This window comes from Salvelinus namaycush, chromosome 42, assembly GCF_016432855.1.
Source record: "Salvelinus namaycush isolate Seneca chromosome 42, SaNama_1.0, whole genome shotgun sequence".
NCBI lineage: Eukaryota > Metazoa > Chordata > Actinopteri > Salmoniformes > Salmonidae > Salvelinus > Salvelinus namaycush.
The window spans coordinates 12,858,457-12,877,523 of NC_052348.1; the positions used below are offsets into that span (position 1 = coordinate 12,858,457).

At 48.5% G+C, this 19,067-nt stretch overlaps 1 protein-coding gene across 1 annotated transcript in view; it reads left to right on the plus strand.

Annotated features, from left to right (window-relative positions):
• The window catches only part of znf827 (zinc finger protein 827), a 100,106-nt gene that overhangs the window by 12,360 nt on the left and 68,679 nt on the right, over positions 1–19,067 (plus strand). The window contains exon 2 of the mRNA XM_038982018.1: positions 16,132–17,469. Coding sequence (XP_038837946.1) covers positions 16,132–17,469 — 1,338 coding nt within the window. The remainder of the gene's footprint in view (positions 1–16,131; positions 17,470–19,067) is intronic.

The following is a 19,067-nucleotide window of genomic DNA, read 5'->3' on the forward strand; positions in this document are numbered from 1 at the left end:
TTTATTGGACACATACACCGATTTGCAGATGTTTTCGCAGGTGCAGCGAAATGCTTGTTTCTAGCTCCAATAGTGCAGTAATACCTAGCTATAATAATAATAATTTAAAACATACTCATAATCCATAAAAAATCTAAATGAAGAAATACAAATAAATAAGTGTTCTTCTAAGCCCAGATGTTTCTATATGTCGTCCCGTGTGAAAGCAGAGTTTTGATAGCTGCCACTAAAAAGAGGAGGATCCCAGCTGCTCCTATATGTATTTCTCAGCTGTGCTATGTAACCGGAGAAGCCTACCCGGCATGATTGGAAAAACGAACTGCGGGAAGCGGTTCCCATTCGCTATTCGAGTGCATATCGACTGCCCCTGTTCCTGCCCATTTGATAATGGGCCATTCTAAATCAAAACTAATTTTACATATTAGTAAAGACCAGACTAAATTGAGAATAGTCTGATGGGTGAAAATATGATCAGTTGATGAGAGAACAGCTGTGCAGCCTGAGGCAAGGAACAGAATAAGCTTGTTTGGATACTTTTTCAAATCATCAATAGTCTATAGTCACATCATGCAGCCCATATATGTTCTGATTTCTAACACATTCTAGTGTTTGTATCAGTCACAACTAAAGTTCCCAAATAACTCTAAATCAATTTAATCTGTTTCAAATGGTCACTTTATGCTCAACATAACCACTTCATATGTGCACTCGCTCCAGAATGGGAAAAATATCCTTTCTATTTTATTCAGCTAAATTAAATGATATTCTTATTATTATTTTAGATGATATGTTTTTATAGTAAGTGTATATTGCCTGCTAACTGAACTAGCCTACAGTCTATGGCATGGTGCGTAGCCAGATAACATACAGTAGGCCAACTCATATTCTGCTCTACTGAAATACATTTTCTTCACATCAGAATGTTGCTTTAAACCTGCCTTAAATAGATAATAGATTGATTGTGGTGGTGTATATTAAATTGATTTATTAGACCTTTTTAAATGTTGATGTTCCCAAGGCACTCATCAGCGGCTTGTGTGCTGGAGACCTGGAGATACTAAATGTGTTTATGGTAATTAACGGTCAGTTACCGTGAGACCGACAGTCATTTGCGTGACAATAACCGTCTGACAAAATGTCGTGACCGCTACAGCTCTAACTGTACTCCAATAATCTACATAGCTTACATACATACTAGTACCTATCTATGATTGGGGACATAGTGAGGATGCTAAGGGAATGTCAGTGTATTATGGACATTATTCTTAGCACTGTGACAACTGTAATGAGACGCAATTATTCCCATTGATTTACATCTGAAAGCTAGTTGTCCGTCAACCTCTGAGAAATAGGCCTTGCTTTGTGGCGGTTGCCAAATCTGAGGCAACTTTGGACTGAAGTACACTGAAACTGTTGTTTTCACCTGAGAGAAGTAACCTAGGACTGGCCTATATCAAAATGGGCTATCTACCAAGTATGCAAGTGGCAGTAAAAGTATAGCCCAGTCAATGTAGCCTACCTGGGCTGGGTTTCCCAAAAGCATCGTAGCACTAAGATCATATTTTGTCCATTTAGTTTCTTAGTGCTACGATGCTTTTGGGAAACCTAGCCCTGACCTCTTTTCAATGCTATCCACTGGTTGTAGTTTCTATGACAACTTTATCCTGTCAACTGTCCTTGTGACCTCTTTCAATGTTATGAAAATAATGCAAATGTGGTATTAAGCGTCATAATGTATCCTTGTCTTATAGCTTTCACTGTTGTACTACTGCTACTTTTTATGGTTCACCATGGTAATGTTGAGGCTGAATCAGGGTATAAAATGTACTTTTTATGGTTCACCATGGTAATGTTAAGGCTGAATCAGGGTATAAAATGTACTTTTTATGGTTCACCATGGTAATGTTAAGGCTGAATCAGGGTATAAAATGTACTTTTTATGGTTCACCATGGTAATGTTTAGGCTGAATCAGGGTATAAAATGTACTTTTTATGGTTCACCATGGTAATGTTGAGGCTGAATCAGGGTATAAAATGTACTTTTTATGGTTCACCATGGTAATGTTAAGGCTGAATCAGGGTATAAAATGTACTTTTTATGGTTCACCATGGTAATGTTAAGGCTGAATCAGGGTATAAAATGTACTTTTTATGGTTCACCATGGTAATGTTTAGGCTGAATCAGGGTATAAAATGTACTTTTTATGGTTCACCATGGTAATGTTTAGGCTGAATCAGGGTATAAAATATACTTGTTATGGTTCACCATGGTAATGTTGAGGCTGAATCAGGGTATAAAATGTACTTTTTGGTCCACCAGCCACTCACATTTTTACCAGCCATAATACCCCCCCCCCCCCCCCCCGCGCGCTACAATGACACCAACAAAACACAAAAGAATCGATGAGCATGCTTTGTAATGTTTTTAAAACAGTAAATGTATTACTAGTGAGAAGTTGTTATATTAACCAAAATATCACATTTCACCTGTCCTTTTAAGGGTGGGAATAAGCTACATAGTGTAGTTCTTTGACTTTGTGCCATATTCATTTACCAGCTATGAAACAAAACTGCAGAAATACTTTGAAACAGCTACTGCAGCATTCATTTTACTATAAATGTGATTATACATTACTATTTTTATTCACAAATGTGAGTGAAATGCCCGCACTGTGGAGCCCTGACCACCCGCCGACGTGGCTGGTGAAATAGACATCTTACCCACCAGCGGCAAAATCTACCCGCATTTGGTAGGTGGTGGGTGTTAATTTTAGGCCCTGGGCTGAATGGTAAATTAAGAAATACCCCGTTAATTGCGATTACAGCCACTCGGTGAGATCTGAGCCTATTTCTGTAGTGGAAGTGTGTTTCTCCCTGGCGGTTGTTTTTGGTGCTCTGTGAGGAGCTTTGATGGCACGTCTAAGATGTGTTGTTTCTGTAACATAAAAAAAAATTGAAATTCAAAAAATGGACGGGAAAAATAAACGCGGGTACAAAGGGCGCTTCATCTGCGCTGAGGAATTTCAGAGGTCTGGGGGCCTCGAGTCGACTCATTCTCTTCCAAGAACACTTCTCCTTCCTCTTTCACCTCTGGCACGAGGCCCGAAGTACCCACAAACTGCCGGGGCCAAGGCCAACAGTACACAGATGGTTATATGCTGCTCTACATTTCAATACGACGGACAGAACCGAACCACCGACATTACTGTATAGCAGGGGTTGGCAACATGCGGCCCACGGGACAAAACCAGCCCGTAAAAGATTTTTGGTGGTCCCCTCAAAGTAAAAAAAATAATTACAAAAATAAATAAAGACTAAAATCATCAGGAATTCAGCAAAGATGTGTTTAATTTAGTAAATCTGTTCCCAAGTATTCCCACAAATATAGAAAAATAAATATATGATTGTGTCTGTAATAAAGGTATGAAAGTATTGTTATTTTCAAATACAATCTCTTTTTGGGATTAGTTGTGGTCAATTAGCAGTGTACAAATTATTGTAATTATTTTTCGACAGCAATAGTCCCGTGGCTGAATCTAGTTGCTGTATATAGCTTAGCCTAACAGCTACCCCGTATCCCGGTCCATGCTGAGAGTGTGATCTAGATCAGGGTTTCCCAACCTCTCAACCAAAACGTGCACCTAGGGGCGGCCCCTGGACCCAGTTTGTGGAAACCCTGGTCTAGGCTAACTCCTGAGCCACCATGACTGATGGGTTTTCCATGGAGTAGCCATTTTGGCTCTGACATGGGATAAAAGGTGATGGGTGTGTTTGTTGTTTAAGAATGGGTTATATACAGAGTTGTGTGTGGACATAAGCCTGCTATAGGTGCAGATGATTTAGAGTATGGGCTTCTTTCTAACTCAGGCTGTTAAAAGCACAGTTGTAGTTAAGTGCTGTATTTTTAAACTGGTAAATGCCCGGTGGTGCTCCCAGAACTCCAAAGGGCATGAACCCTCTTGAGGTTGCCCACGCATCGCCGTCCTTCTGAGCCTGGATCAGTGAGCCGCACTGAGAGCTGAATATCTCTGTCTTTATCGCTTTCAATCACTGATCTCAGACCAGTCTCTCACTCACAGTCCCCTTGGGCTCTGGTCAAATGTAGTGCACTATAAAGGCAGTGCACTATACAGGGAATAGGGTGCCATTTGGGACTCTGAGGATTTATGACAAACAGCTGACTAGTCAGTCAGTGACATGGTGCCTTTTGTAACGTGGGATGTATCGTGATAGATGCACTCTGACAATTATTTCACTCTTTTCCCCAAAAAGAAAAGGGGGTTAAATGTGCACTTAACTTATTGGTGTCCCGTATAAAGTCCTGCGAAGGGGGTTTGAATTTACGACCGCCGGTTCAGGCACAACCAGCTGGTTATATTTAGAGAGTCTGTGTTTTTTTCACACACACACACACACACACACACACGCGCGCGCTCAGTCTTTTTCCAACAGGACAAACTGAGTGTGAGGGCGAGACTGAAGAGAAGAGGAAGATGGAGAGAAAGTCCCAGTGAATGGAATTACCTTCATCTCCGGGAGGGGGGGCTGACTGCTAGTCGTTTACAGTGACGTGAGCCTGCTGGTGGACAGGGCTAGCTGCTAGGGTCTCCCACCATATTGTCCGGCGCCGCACGCTAATAAGGCAGAAGCCCTGACTGCAGGGCAGGCTCATTAGCATAGCCCGCGGACATGGCAACCCCCGCCAGGGCTCAGCATGGACACTTAATTACCGCCACGGCTCCTTCTCCTTTCTACACTCCGCCTCCTCACTACACGCACCCCTCTTCCCTCGTATTACACCTCTCCACTCTTCCCCCCTCGTACAGTATACAACCCCTAACCCAGGCCAACAGCAGCCAGACACTCCTAGTCACAGGAGAGCATGCTGGGATAACCCAGATGTGGCTCAAGCTGTGCTGGCTGTGTGGTGTGTTCCGTAGCTGTGCTGTAGCTGTGCTGGATTTAAATAGCCAGTCTGAGTGGTAGACTTGACCGTGGTCTTGAACCCACCCTCTTCATCTTTTACTTATGTCTCTCTCTGCCACTCTCTCTCTCTCTCTCTCTCTCTGTCTCTCTCTGCCTCTCTCTCTCTGCCTCTCTCTCTCTGAGTGTCTGTCTCTCTCTGCCTTTCTGCCTCTCTGAGTGTCTGTCTCTCTCTGCCTCTCTGCCTCTCTCTCTCTGCCTCTCTCTCTCTATCTCTCTGCCTCTCTCTCTCTCTATCTCTCTGCCTCTCTCTGTCTCTCTGTCTCTCTGTCTCTCTGTCTCTCTGTCTCTCTGTCTCTCTGTCTCTCTGTCTCTCTCTCTCTCTCTCTCTCTCTCTCTCTCTCTCTCTCTCTCTCTCTCTCTCTCTCTCTCTCTCTCTCTGAGTCTCTCTCTCCAGGCCTCTCAAAGATTCTTGGCATCATAGTGTCAGTATTGATGCTTCTACTCCAGACTTAATCGGCTAATGGCCTTCCTTCCACCCTAGCCCGGGCCTGGAGGTCAGTGGGGCCATCTTGTATGCCTGGCTAAGTCACAGAATAGTTGCAGTGTGTCTGTTGGTAGCTAGGCGAAACCTCATGCAAGTCATGTGGTCTGGTGACCTACGGAACAAACCCCCCCCTTACCCCTCCTCCCCCAGCGTCCCCCTCCGGCACATGGATCATTGTGTCTGATGAGGCTGGCTGAAATCTGGTTGACTCCACTGTCTGTCTGGCTGCAGTGACTGCATGGGCCCAGCACAGTAACACCGCTCCCCAGACAGTCCGGAACAACCACGTCAGCCAAAATATAACCCGCCATCGTGTTCAAACACGGAGACAGTTGACATGGGGTTGTCTCGTCTTGTATACAATAAGATGAGGAATAAGCTGTGATGTACTTCAGCTGTCATGAGTGTCTCTCTTGTCCCTCTCTTTGACTTGTGTATTCTTCTTCCTCGAAACCTCCTAAAATAGATAGCTTGACCACTTCCTGGTAAATATACCCGCTACACAATCACATGAAGCAATGCTCCTCTTAGTTGGCAGTTACATCATCAGCTTTCAACTTGAACCAGGAAGCGGTGTTTTGTTAGCTAACCCAGTAGCGCAGACCGTCGCAGCAGTCTGTTCACTCTCTCTCCCTGATATGTCGCTATACACCTCTGTCCTGGGAAGAATGCACACACACACTGTACGAGCACACACACTGTATGCACAAACACACACACAGCACTGAATTACCCGGTTGTGTGTGTGTAGTGAGTGCTAACAGACCCGGACTGCTGAGTACCCTGCAGCTGTTTGTCTCAACATGCAAGTCATCCCCGCCATTACACCGCTAAATGGTTCTCTTTCACACTGAGCACGGCAAACAGACAGATGCTCTCTGCTTCTGACTAACTCTGCCTTTCTCTCTCTCTGCCTTCCTCTTTCTCTCTCTGCCTTCCTCTTTCTCTCTCTGCCTTCCTCTTTCTCTCGCTGCCTCTCCCTCACTGCCTCTTTCTCTCACTGCCTCTTTCTCTCACTGCCTCTTTCTCTCGGTGCCTCTTTCTCTCGCTGCCTCTTTCTCTCGCTGCCTCTTTCTCTCGCTGACTCTTTCTCTCGCTGACTCTTTCTCTCGCTCGCTGCCTCGCTCTCTCGCTCGCTGCCTCGCTCTCTCGCTCGCTGCCTCGCTCTCTCGCTCGCTGCCTCGCTCTCTCGCTCGCTGCCTCGCTCTCTCGCTGCCTCTTTCTCTCTCTCGCTGCCTCTTTCTGTCTCTCGCTGCCTCTTTCTGTCTCTCGCTGCCTCTTTCTCTCTCTCGCTGCCTCTTTCTCTCTCTCGCTGCCTCTTTCTCTCTCTCGCTGCCTCTTTCTCTCTCTCGCTGCCTCTTTCTCTCTCTCGCTGCCTCTCTCCCTCTCGCTGCCTCTCTCCCTCTCGCTGCCTCTCTCCCTCTCGCTACCTCTCTCCCTCTCGCTACCTCTCTCCCTCTCGCTACCTCTCTCCCTCTCGCTACCTCTCTCCCTCTCGCTACCTCTCTCCCTCTCGCTGCCTCGCTCCCTCTCGCTGCCTCGCTCTCTCTCGCTGCCTCGCTCTCGCTCTCTCTCTTTCTCTGTCTCTCTTTCTCTGCCTCTCGCTCTCTCTCGCTCTGCTTCTTGCTTGCTTTCTCTCTCTCTCTGCCGCTCGCTCGCTCTCTCTGCCGCTCGCTCGCTCTCTCTGCCGCTCGCTCGCTCTCTCTGCCGCTCGCTCGCTCTCTCTCTCTGCCGCTCGCTCGCTCTCTCTCTCTGCCGCTCGCTCGCTCTCTCTCTCTGCCTCTCGCTCTCTCTCTGCCGCTCGCTCGCTCTCTCTCTCTGCCGCTCGCTCGCTCTCTCTCTCTGCCTCTCGCTCGCTCTCTCTCTCTGCCTCTCGCTCGCTCTCTCTCTCTGCCTCTCGCTCGCTCTCTCTCTCTGCCTCTCGCTCGCTCTCTCTCTCTGCCTCTCGCTCTCTCTCTCTCTCTCTCTCTGCCTCTCGCTCGCTCTCTCTCTCTCTCTCTCTCTGCCGCTCGCTCGCTCTCTCTCTCTCTCTCTCTCTCTGCCGCTCGCTCTCTCTCTCTCTCTGCCTCTCGCTCGCTCTCTCTCTCTCTGCCTCGCTCGCTCTCTCTCTCTGCCTCTCGCTCGCTCGCTCTCTCTCTCTGCCTCTCGCTCGCTCGCTCTCTCTCTCTGCCTCTCGCTCGCTCGCTCTCTCTCTCTGCCTCTCGCTCGCTCGCTCTCTCTCTCTGCCTCTCGCTCGCTCTCTCTCTCTCTCTGCCTCTCGCTCGCTCTCTCTCTCTCTGCCTCTCGCTCGCTCTCTCTCTCTCTGCCTCTCGCTCGCTCTCTCTCTCTCTGCCTCTCGCTCGCTCTCTCTCTGCCTCGCTCGCTCTCTCTCTCTCTCTGCCTCTCGCTTGCGCTCTCTCTCTCTCTGCCTCTCGCTTGCGCTCTCTCTCTCTCTCTGCCTCTCGCTTGCGCTCTCTCTGCCTCTCGCTCTCTCTCTCTCTCTCTCTCTCTGCCTCTTGCTCTCTCTCTCTCTGCCTCTCGCTCGCTCTCTCTCTCTCTCTGCCTCTCGCTCGCTCTCTCTCTCTCTCTCTCTCTCTCTCTCTCTCTCTCTCTCTCTCTCTCTCTCTCTCTCTCTCTCTCTCTCTCTCTGTCTCTGCCTCTCGCTCGCTCTCTCTCTGCCTCTCGCTCGCTCTCTCTCTGCCGCTCGCTCTCTCTCTGCCTCTCGCTCTCTCTCTGCCTCTCGCTCGCTCGCTCTCTCTCTCTGCCTCTCGCTCGCTCGCTCTCTCTCTCTGCCTCTCGCTCGCTCGCTCTCTCTCTCTGCCTCTCGCTCGCTCGCTCTCTCTCTCTGCCTCTCGCTCGCTCGCTCTCTGCCTCTCGCTCGCTCGCTCTCTGCCTCTCGCTCGCTCTCTCTCTGCCTCTCGCTCGCTCTCTCTCTCTGCCTCTCGCTCGCTCTCTCTCTCTGCCTCTCGCTCGCTCGCTCTCTCTCTCTGCCTCTCGCTCGCTCGCTCTCTGCCTCTCGCTCGCTCTCTCTCTGCCTCTCGCTCGCTCTCTCTCTCTGCCTCTCGCTCGCTCTCTCTCTCTGCCTCTCGCTCTCTCTCTCTCTCTCTGCCTCTCGCTCGCTCTCTCTCTGCCTCTCGCTCGCTCTCTCTCTGCCTCTCGCTCGCTCTCTCTCTGCCTCTCGCTCGCTCTCTCTCTGCCTCTCGCTCGCTCTCTCTCTGCCTCTCGCTCGCTCGCTCTCTGCCTCTCGCTCGCTCGCTCTCTGCCTCTCATTCGCTCGCTCTCTCTCTCTCTCTGCCTCTCGCTCGCTCTCTCTCTCTCTGCCTCTCGCTTGCGCTCTCTCTCTCTCTCTCTGCCTCGCTTGCGCTCTCTCTCTCTCTCTCTGCCTCGCTCGCTCTCTCTCTCGCTCTCTCTCTGCCGCTCGCTCTCTCTCTGCCTCTCGCTCGCTCTCTCTCTCTGCCGCCCTCTCGCTCGCTCTCTCGCTCTCTCTCTCTGCTTCTTTTTCTCTGCCTCTCTGCCTCTTTCTCTGTCTCTCTCTGCTTCTCCTCGCTGCCTCATAGCAGCCCCATCAGTCTCATTCAGTCAGGGGCATTTTACACTTTAGCTTCCCCAAGTTGTTGGGCTGTATGTGTGTGTCAAATCAAATTTGATTTCACATGCTTTGTAAATAACAGGTGTAGACTAACAATGAAATGTGTACTTACGGGCCCTTCCCAACAATGCAGAGAGAAAAAAAAGCGATAATAACACGAGGAATAAACACACAATGAGTAACGATAACTTGGCTTTATACAACTTTTTAGAGCCTTCCTTTGACACTGCCTGCTATAGAGGTCCTGGATTGGCAGGAAGCTTAGCCCCAGTGATGTACTGGGCTGTACGCACTACCCTCTGCAGCGCCTTGCGGTCGGATGCCAAGCAGTTGCCATAGCAAGCAGTGATGCAACCAGTCAAGATGCTCTCTTTGGTGCAGCTGTAGAACATTTTGAGGATCTGAGGGCCCATGTCAAATCTTTTCAGCCTCTTGAGGGGAACCAGGCGTTGTCCTGCTCTCTTCACGACTGTGTTTTTGCATGTGGACCATGATAACTCCAAAGGAACATGAAGCTGTCTACCTGCTCCACTAAAGCCCTGTGGATGGGGGCGTTTCCTGTTTCTCTCTCCCTGGCTCACTGTAGAGACTGCCCCCCCCCCCTCCCCCACCACCACTATACTGTGGACTGTGTCCCCCCCCCCCACCACCACTGTACTGTAGAGACTGCCCCCCCTCCCCCACCACCACTGTACTGTAGACTGCCCCTCCTCCCCCACCTGTACTGTACAGTGGTTTAAAGTACTTTTTAAGTAGTTTTTTAGGTATCTGTACTTTACTATTTATATTTTTGATGAATTTTGCTTCACTACATTCCTAAAGAAAATGTTGTTTTCACTCTCCATACATTTTCCTTGACACCCAAAAGTACTCGTTACATTTTGAATGCTTAGCACAACAGGAAATTGCTCCAATTCGCACACTTATCAACAGAACATTCCTGGTCATCCCTACTGCCTCTGATCTGGCAGACTCACTAAACACACATGCTTCGTTTTGTAAATTATGTCAAATGTTGGTGTGCCTCTGGCTCTCCGTAAATAAAATTAAAAAACAAGAAAATGGTGCCGCCTGGTTTGCTTAAGATAAGGAATTTTAAGTGATTTATATTTTTACTTTGGATATTTAAATATATTTTAGTAATGTTTACTTTTGATACTTTATATTTTAAAGCAAATACTTTTAGAATTTTACTGGGTGACTTTTACTAGAGTCATTTTCTGTTAAGTTAACTTTTACTCAGGTATGAAAATTGGGTACGCCCCCCCATTACCACTGTACTGGAAACTGCCCCCCCTACCACCTGTAAAGACTGTAGAGACTGTCCCCCTCACTACTGCTGTACTGTAGACTGTGTCCCCCCAACCACCACCACCACTGTACTGTAGAGACTGTATCGCCACCACCACCACTGTACTGTAGAGACTGTATCACCACCACTGTACTGTAGAGACTGTATCACCACCACCGCTGTACTGTAGAGACTGTATCACCACCACCACTGTACTGGAGAGACTGTATCACCACCACCACTGTACTGTAGAGACTGTATCACCACCACCACCACCACTGTACTGTAGAGACTGTATCACCACCACCACTGTACTGTAGAGACTGTATCACCACCACCACCACCACCACTGTACTGTAGAGACTGTATCACCACCACCACTGTACTGTAGAGACTGTATCACCACCACCACCACCACTGTACTGTAGAGACTGTATCACCACCACCACTGTACTGTAGAGACTGTATCACCACCACTGTACTGTAGAGACTGTATCATCACCACCACTGTACTGTAGAGACTGTATCACCACCACTGTACTGTAGAGACTGTATCACCACCACTGTACTGTAGAGACTGTATCACCCCTCCACCACCACTGTACTGTAGAGACTGTATCACCACCACTGTACTGTAGAGACTGTATCACCACCACCACCACCACTGTACTGTAGAGACTGTATCACCACCACCACTGTACTGTAGAGACTGTATCACCACCACCACTGTACTGTAGAGACTGTATCACCACCACCACTGTACTGTAGAGACTGTATCACCACCACCACTGTACTGTAGAGACTGTATCACCACCACCACTGTACTGTAGAGACTGTACCACCACCACCACTGTACTGTAGAGACTGTATCACCACCACCACCACCACTGTACTGTAGAGACTGTATCACCACCACCACTGTACTGTAGAGACTGTATCACCACCACCACTGTACTGTAGAGACTGTATCACCACCACCACTGTACTGTAGAGACTGTATCACCACCACCACTGTACTGTAGAGACTGTATCACCACCACTGTACTGTAGAGACTGTATCACCACCACCACCACCACTGTACTGTAGAGACTGTATCACCACCACCACTGTACTGTAGAGACTGTTTCACCACCACCACCACCACTGTACTGTAGAGACTGTATCACCACCACTGTACTGTAGAGACTGTATCACCCCTCCTCCACCACCACCACCACCACTGTACTGTAGAGACTGTATCACCACCACCACTGTACTGTAGAGACTGTATCACCACCACCACTGTACTGTAGAGACTGTATCACCACTGTACTGTAGAGACTGTATCACCACTGTACTGTAGAGACTGTATCACCACCACCACTGTACTGTAGAGACTGTATCACCACCACTGTACTGTAGAGACTGTATCACCCCTCCACCACCACCACCACTGTACTGTAGAGACTGTATCACCACCACCACCACCACTGTACTGTAGAGACTGTATCACCACCACCACTGTACTGTAGAGACTGTATCACCCCTCCACCACCACCACTGTACTGTAGAGACTGTATCACCACCACCACTGTACTGTAGAGACTGTATCACCTCTGTACTGTAGAGACTGTATCACCACCACCACTGTACTGTAGAGACTGTATACCCACCACCACTGTACTGTAGAGACTGTATCACCACCACCGCCACTGTACTGTAGAGACTGTATCACCACCACCGCCACTGTACTGTAGAGACTGTATCACCACCACCACCACTGTACTGTAGAGACTGTATCACCACCACCACCACTGTACTGTAGAGACTGTATCACCACCACCACCACTGTACTGTAGAGACTGTATCACCACCACCACCACTGTACTGTAGAGACTGTATCACCACCACCACCACTGTACTGTAGAGACTGTATCACCACCACCACCACTGTACTGTAGAGACTGTATCACCACCACCACCACTGTACTGTAGAGACTGTATCACCACCACCACCACTGTACTGTAGAGACTGTATCACCACCACCACTGTACTGTAGAGACTGTATCACCACCACCACTGTACTGTAGAGACTGTATCACCACCACCACTGTACTGTAGAGACTGTATCACCACCACCACTGTACTGTAGAGACTGTATCACCACCACCACTGTACTGTAGAGACTGTATCACCACCACCACTGTACTGTAGAGACTGTATCACCACCACCTGTACTGTAGAGACTGTATCACCACTACCACTGTACTGTAGAGACTGTATCACCACTACCACTGTACTGTAGAGACTGTATCACCACCACCACTGTACTGTAGAGACTGTATCACCACCACCACTGTACTGTAGAGACTGTATCACCACCACTGTACTGTAGAGACTGTATCACCACCACCACCACTGTACTGTAGAGACTGTATCACCACCACCACTGTACTGTAGAGACTGTATCACCACCACCACTGTACTGTAGAGACTGTATCACCACCACCACTGTACTGTAGAGACTGTATCACCACCACCACTGTACTGTAGAGACTGTATCACCACCACCACTGTACTGTAGAGACTGTATCACCACCACCACTGTACTGTACTGTAGAGACTGTATCACCACCACCACACTGTACTGTAGAGACTGTATCACCACCACTGTACTGTAGAGACTGTATCACCACCACTGTACTGTAGAGACTGTATCACCACCACTGTACTGTAGAGACTGTATCACCACCACTGTACTGTAGAGACTGTATCACCACCACTGTACTGTAGAGACTGTATCACCACCACTGTACTGTAGAGACTGTATCACCACCACTGTACTGTAGAGACTGTATCACCACCACCACTGTACTGTAGAGACTGTATCACCACCATCACACTGTAGAGACTGTATCACCACCACCACTGTACTGTAGAGACTGGGCTGTGGGAGGGGAAAGAGGGGTTTAGGTTGTTTTTAATCATATCCTCGGCTGTACAGTAATGTGTAGTAGTGGACTAGTACAGTGTGTGTGTACAGTATTGTGTGTGTGCACGCTGAGCCCCAGACAAAGCCCCCCCTCCCCTCGGAGCCTGGGCCAGAGATATGACCTTGTGAAATGTCAGCCCGCCCACGGGGTGGCCCTGCCTGTGTCACACACACACACACACACACACACACACACACACACACACACACACACACACACACAACCACGGTGGTCCTGTCTGTGTCACACACAACCGTGGCGGCGGGGTGCGACAGAGGCAGCATTGTAGCGTTACGGCTAGCCTAGCGGCTTGAGGTGTAGTGTTGCGTGGAGGAGTCTCGAGACCTCAACACTAAACCCAGGAAGGAGAGAGAGAAAGGCAGGGGGAGAGTTAGGGAAAGAGAGGGGGAGGGCAGCAAAGGGCAAGAGAGATGAAGGGAGAGAGGGAGAAGGAGAGGTCGATAGAGGCAAAGGGAGGATAGTTCAAATTCACCCCCCCTCCTCAACCCTCCACTGTGTACTCCTGAGACCTCAGGTCAGCAATCTAGCCATTTCCCACTAACGACATTACAGCCATTAGGACCTGGCTGCTTTCTTTCTGTAGCATGTCACATGGACGCAGGTCATGCCTCGCATACTTCTCCCCTCTGGCCCGGCTCAGGTGACTAAAAGCTTTCAGTGGGAGTGAACGGCGGCCATGGAAAACAGTAGGTCTTAGACCTGCTGACACTCTCTCTCTCTCTCTCTCTCTGTCTCTCTCTCTGTCTCTCTCTCTCTGTCTCTCTCTCTGTCTCTCTCTCTGTCTCTCTCTCTGTCTCTGTCTCTCTCGCTCTCTCTGTCACACTCTCTTTCTCTGTCACTCTCTCTCTGTCACACTCTCTCTCTGTCACTCTCTCTCTGTCTCTCTCTCTCTGTCTCTCTCTCACTTAATGTCGTCTTAGGAAATGTGAAGGAAGACACACACACACACGGTGCATAGAAACACACGCAAAGGGTACACACACACATCATAAACTGTGTAGAAAAAGAGAGGTCAGGTCTCTGGTTGTAAGGTGTAGTGTCCTGACTCCTGTAAGTGTTCAGTGTCTTCTTTTCCCTGCCCTGGCCTCTGCCACGGTGTGTGTGTGTCCTGACTCCTGTGTGTGTGAGATGGAGTGTGTACTAGCATCCCTGTGTGGTGGGTAGGTTTGTAGCTGTGCATGTACGCTTGGTCAGAGCGGTCGGGCCACGGTTGCGGTCACCTCTGGCCCATAGTCGGTGACGACCAGACCAGATGTGAGCTGACTCTAATGACCCCTGCGGGTGGGGTTGCCGAGGCAACCGCTTTCCCCTCTGCCTGTAAACAGAGGAGCAACCCACCAGTGTTCTTAGACGGGGTCGCCAAGGTGAAGACTAGCCTTGATGTGTGTGAGCAAGAGGGAGAGAGAAGAGAGCTCAAATGACGTGCGTGCGTGTGTGTGTGTGGAGAGGAGCGATTGTGTCTCAGTGTCATGGCTTCCCTTGACCTTTTTTTTGTTATTCTCGCTCTCTGTTTTCTTCAGTTGATGCTCAATGGGTTTATTTGTTGTTGAAGCCTCTACTGTCCCCCCCTCCTCCCAGTACAGTAAAGTTTTGACATTTTCTTAGCCCAGGCTTGTTGCTTTCTGACATATTCTTATGGAAAGGGGTTTATATGTTTCAGGAATACTCACTTTCTTTTGTTCGCCCTTGTCTGGCAAGCTGTAATGTTTTGCTTATGAATATTGATACACCAAGTGTATATTAATGACCCTGGGTGACCTTAACCCTATCCTTATTGGCTCCCTGGTGGTATCTGCATCCTCATGAATATTAAACAGGCTCTGTAACCTCCATTACCCTAATCTTTGCTGTCTAGCCTCCCGGAAGGTCCTGTTGTCATGGTAACCCCGTTACTAAACTCCTTGGGAGGAAAAAAGAATTGACCCTGGGAAAAAAATATATGTTGAAAATAAAGGATTGAAAAATCATTCAAGTTATTTTATCCACCGTTGCTGGTGATTCTCAGTGCTGAGAGAAAGGCTTGGGGAAAGCTGGTGGATTTTGTTGCATTAAAGCTCCTTGGATTTTCGGTGTTATTAGGATTTTCTTCAGTCATTGCCAAGGCAGTGAGTTACCCCTTGCTGAGAGGACCGAAGTCTATTTGGTATTTTGAATAGGCTGTTCCCTTTGTACTTAGCTGGTAAATAGAATTGAGAGTGCGCACTTGTGATAAGGAGGCGTCAGAATGAGTGTATAGTGTAGTAGTCTGGCTCACTTTGTAATCCACGGGACAGGTGACTGCCGACTTGTTGATTTACAATGTCAACCCTCAAATCAAGGCTGTTCAAGTCAATGCCTCCTAGATTGTCATTTAAGGATGCGCTCTCAAACTTTTGTATCATTTTTGCCAGTAGTTTTGGAATTAGTTCTCGAGCCTAAAGTGTTCCCCGTTTTTTTTGTGTACTCCGTCATCAAATTGTGTACTACGTCATAATTTGGTATATGCTACATCCCGCAATTTTGTAAAAAAATATGTAATCCTACTATATGTTACAAATTTCTTGTGCTTAAGATCCTGGAGTTTCTTTAATGACAAAATCCAGTCCTTTCCTGGGTAATGTTCATTAGGGAACACTGTAGTAAAACATTGCGCAACAGAAAAAGCTAAAACAAGTGTTTTCATATTGGATAAGTTCATGTAGCACCTCCCCGTTTCCCTCCGTTTATGATCCAATGAACATGACCCTGGTTTGTCCTCAGGTCTGATCATGATCATCCCTTCCTCCTCTCTTTTCCTCTCACCATACGTCTCTTCTTCTCTCCTGTAGATGTGGACAGCGTCGAGGAGGGTGGGCCCGACGGGGTCTGCTTTCCCGTGGAGGACGACGGCGGCGTTGGCGGCGGTGGCTGGTACGGGAACGCTTCCGACACGCGCTCCGAGTCGTCGTACAGCGGCGACATCCATGACGACCATGAGCTGTTCCTCCACGGGGGCTCCTCCCCCACCCCCTCCCCAGACCGACCTCCGGAACACCCCGACACCTCGACCGAGAGCTCCCTGGGGGGCTGCCCTACGCCTGTCCACAGCCACCACCACCGGGCCTCCCTTGAGCTCCTGAGCCTGGGGGTGGACGGAGGGGTGTTCTCTGCCCAGGATACCCTTTCCTCCGTGGTATCCTCGCTCTATGGAGAGGCTGCCTCCGAGGCCCTGGGGAAACCCCTGAGTAGTAACCTGCGGCGCCTCCTAGAGGCTGGGTCGTTGAAGCTGGATGGGGATCTTCTGGGGAGAGTGAGAGGAGGGGGAGGAGAGTCGCCCCCTATAGGCTTAGCTCCAGCCCTGACCCTCTCCCCCTCCTCCCATCATGCTCAGCAGCTAAGTGCCCTTGCCCGAAAACTGGCAGCCAATAACAACAACAACAACAGTGGAGGCTCCGCTTCGGCCTCGCCCGCCTCTGTTGCCATGTCGACCACCACCATCAAGCAGGAGCCCTGCGACCCATTCGCCTCGGTGGTCGCCCCGAGCAATGGCGCTGGCTTTGTGTGGGTGGGAGTGGCCGGTGACGGGAAGTGGCCCCCGGCAGGTTGTTCCTCCTCCAGCGGTGGGTCCAGCCTATCACCGGACTCGGCCATCCAGAAACTGAAAGCGGCAGCCAACGCGGTTTTACAGGACAAGAACGCCACCGTAGTGGCCTCGTCTACTTCCTCTTCATCATCCTCCTGCTCTACCGTACCCACCCTGGGAGGAGGAGGAGGGAGCCGGGGAGGAACGGACGACTCGGTACGCTTCGATGCCTTCACCTCCCCCTTCAGCCCTCAGTCGGCCAGCTCCACGCTAGCCGCCCTGTCCAAGAAGGTGAGCGAGCGCTCCCAGACCACCTCCTCATCATCAGACCACCAACACCAACCCTCCCCCGGCTCCTCCTTCCTCTCCCTGGTCTCTATGACTTCCTCGGCTGCGCTCCTCAAGGAGGTGGCAGCCCGGGCGGCAGGGAACCTCCTTGCTGATAAGATGGAGGCCCCAGCAGGAGGAGGGGCCATCCAGGAGGACATCAAGCCCCTGCTGGACAGGAACCAGAAGGCAGGGACCCCCACAGGGCCCCAGAGCACCATGGACCTGCTGCTGCCCTCCACCCCTAAGGGAAGGGCCAAACCCAGCAGCCAAGCAGGTAGGCTAATCCACCCTGACCCTACACAATTTCTTCCTGAGATGGCATTTGTTGTCTATAAGCCTTATGGTGAGTTTTTGGATATACAGTAGCGAGCTACATTCAGTTATTTTTTTCAGTTTGGTAAATGTAATAGTGAGTTTATCAAGATATTATGTCAGCTACGTTTTGTCGTCGTGACAAGTTTCGGAACATTGGAACGTTGTTAAGAACACTGGACCTTTTGTATAAACCTTGTGACAAACAATGTGCCGCCATCCATCGATCCCAGAAGGTGTTGTTTCTCTAGCAAGGTTTTCTACAACAATGAACTGTTGTGGAAGACCTTCCCAGGTTGAACACAACAACAGCAGATTTTTTTTATGCATTTCAATCAGTTATTTCACCTTGCATTTTTCAAGGTTGTTTGTCAGTACTAGTTCATTTCACCTTGCACATCCTGAACTGTCCTCGGATATTAAATCCTCTTCAGCTTTTCAAATTGTTTGGAAACTATCGTTTACAGATATTCTCCAAGCTTTTGCTTATTATATGGAATTATAGCTGGTCTCTAAGCAAATGTTCTAATATTTTGAATCCCTTTATATTACACTTTAAGGACATACACATTTGATTTACTGTATTACGGATGCCCCACTTCACATACATTAAAAAAAAAATATATATATATATATATAAATTATTTTTAACTATTATTTTTGACAAATTGCATGATTTGCTTCACAATTGTAGTGGTAGGGATTCGGTTCAATCGCGGTGAATCGAATCATGCGAATCAAAATAATAATTTGTGAACCGTGAACAGTAAAATGCTAAACGTAGTAGCCTTTGGATTATGCCGCTATAAAACTTGTTTTGTAGATACTTTAATAAGCTGATTTCGGAAGCTAGCCAGTAGTCAGCTTGCAGTGAACTCTTCTAAGCAAAGATAAATGACTAAACTAAAATAGGTACATTTCCTGAAGAAAATGTGTGTGCTTGCTTCAGCTGTCCAAAAGTTTATTTTTTATAGTAGTGGAAGGTGTTACATGAAGATTTCAAGCTGAATAGAAGCTGAAGCAGTTCAATATAGTAAGAATAGGTCTGATTACTTTAGTAGAATGATATATATTTCAACTAGCACATCAATCATGAACAATGGCAGAACTATGCCTTCACTGCTTTCAATGGGGCTATTTAACACGGGAACCAATGTAGTTAATTAAGTGATGATGCCTGAAAAGCCGGTGTTTGGAGGATATATTGGCACGGGTTTGACTCGGGCCGGAAAACCGTGCCAATATATCCTCCAAACACCGGCTTCGAGGCCATTATCACTTTTATACAACGGGTTACCGGTTACCAACATACTCAAATAATGATTGACATATTTTCATTAAACACGTTATTTTGATTTATTTATTCATACTATTTCATCCTTCCACAATATATAGTCCCGAAACAAGTCTAGAGTTGCTACACAAGCCAGCTGGTCTAGAGTTCTGTTGGTTCGGTTGTCAGAGACGCGACCCAGTCGTTCAGTCTTTTTGTTCTGTGTCTATGCACGCGACCCAGTCGTTCAGTCTTTTTGTTCTGTGTCTATGCACGCGACCCAGTCG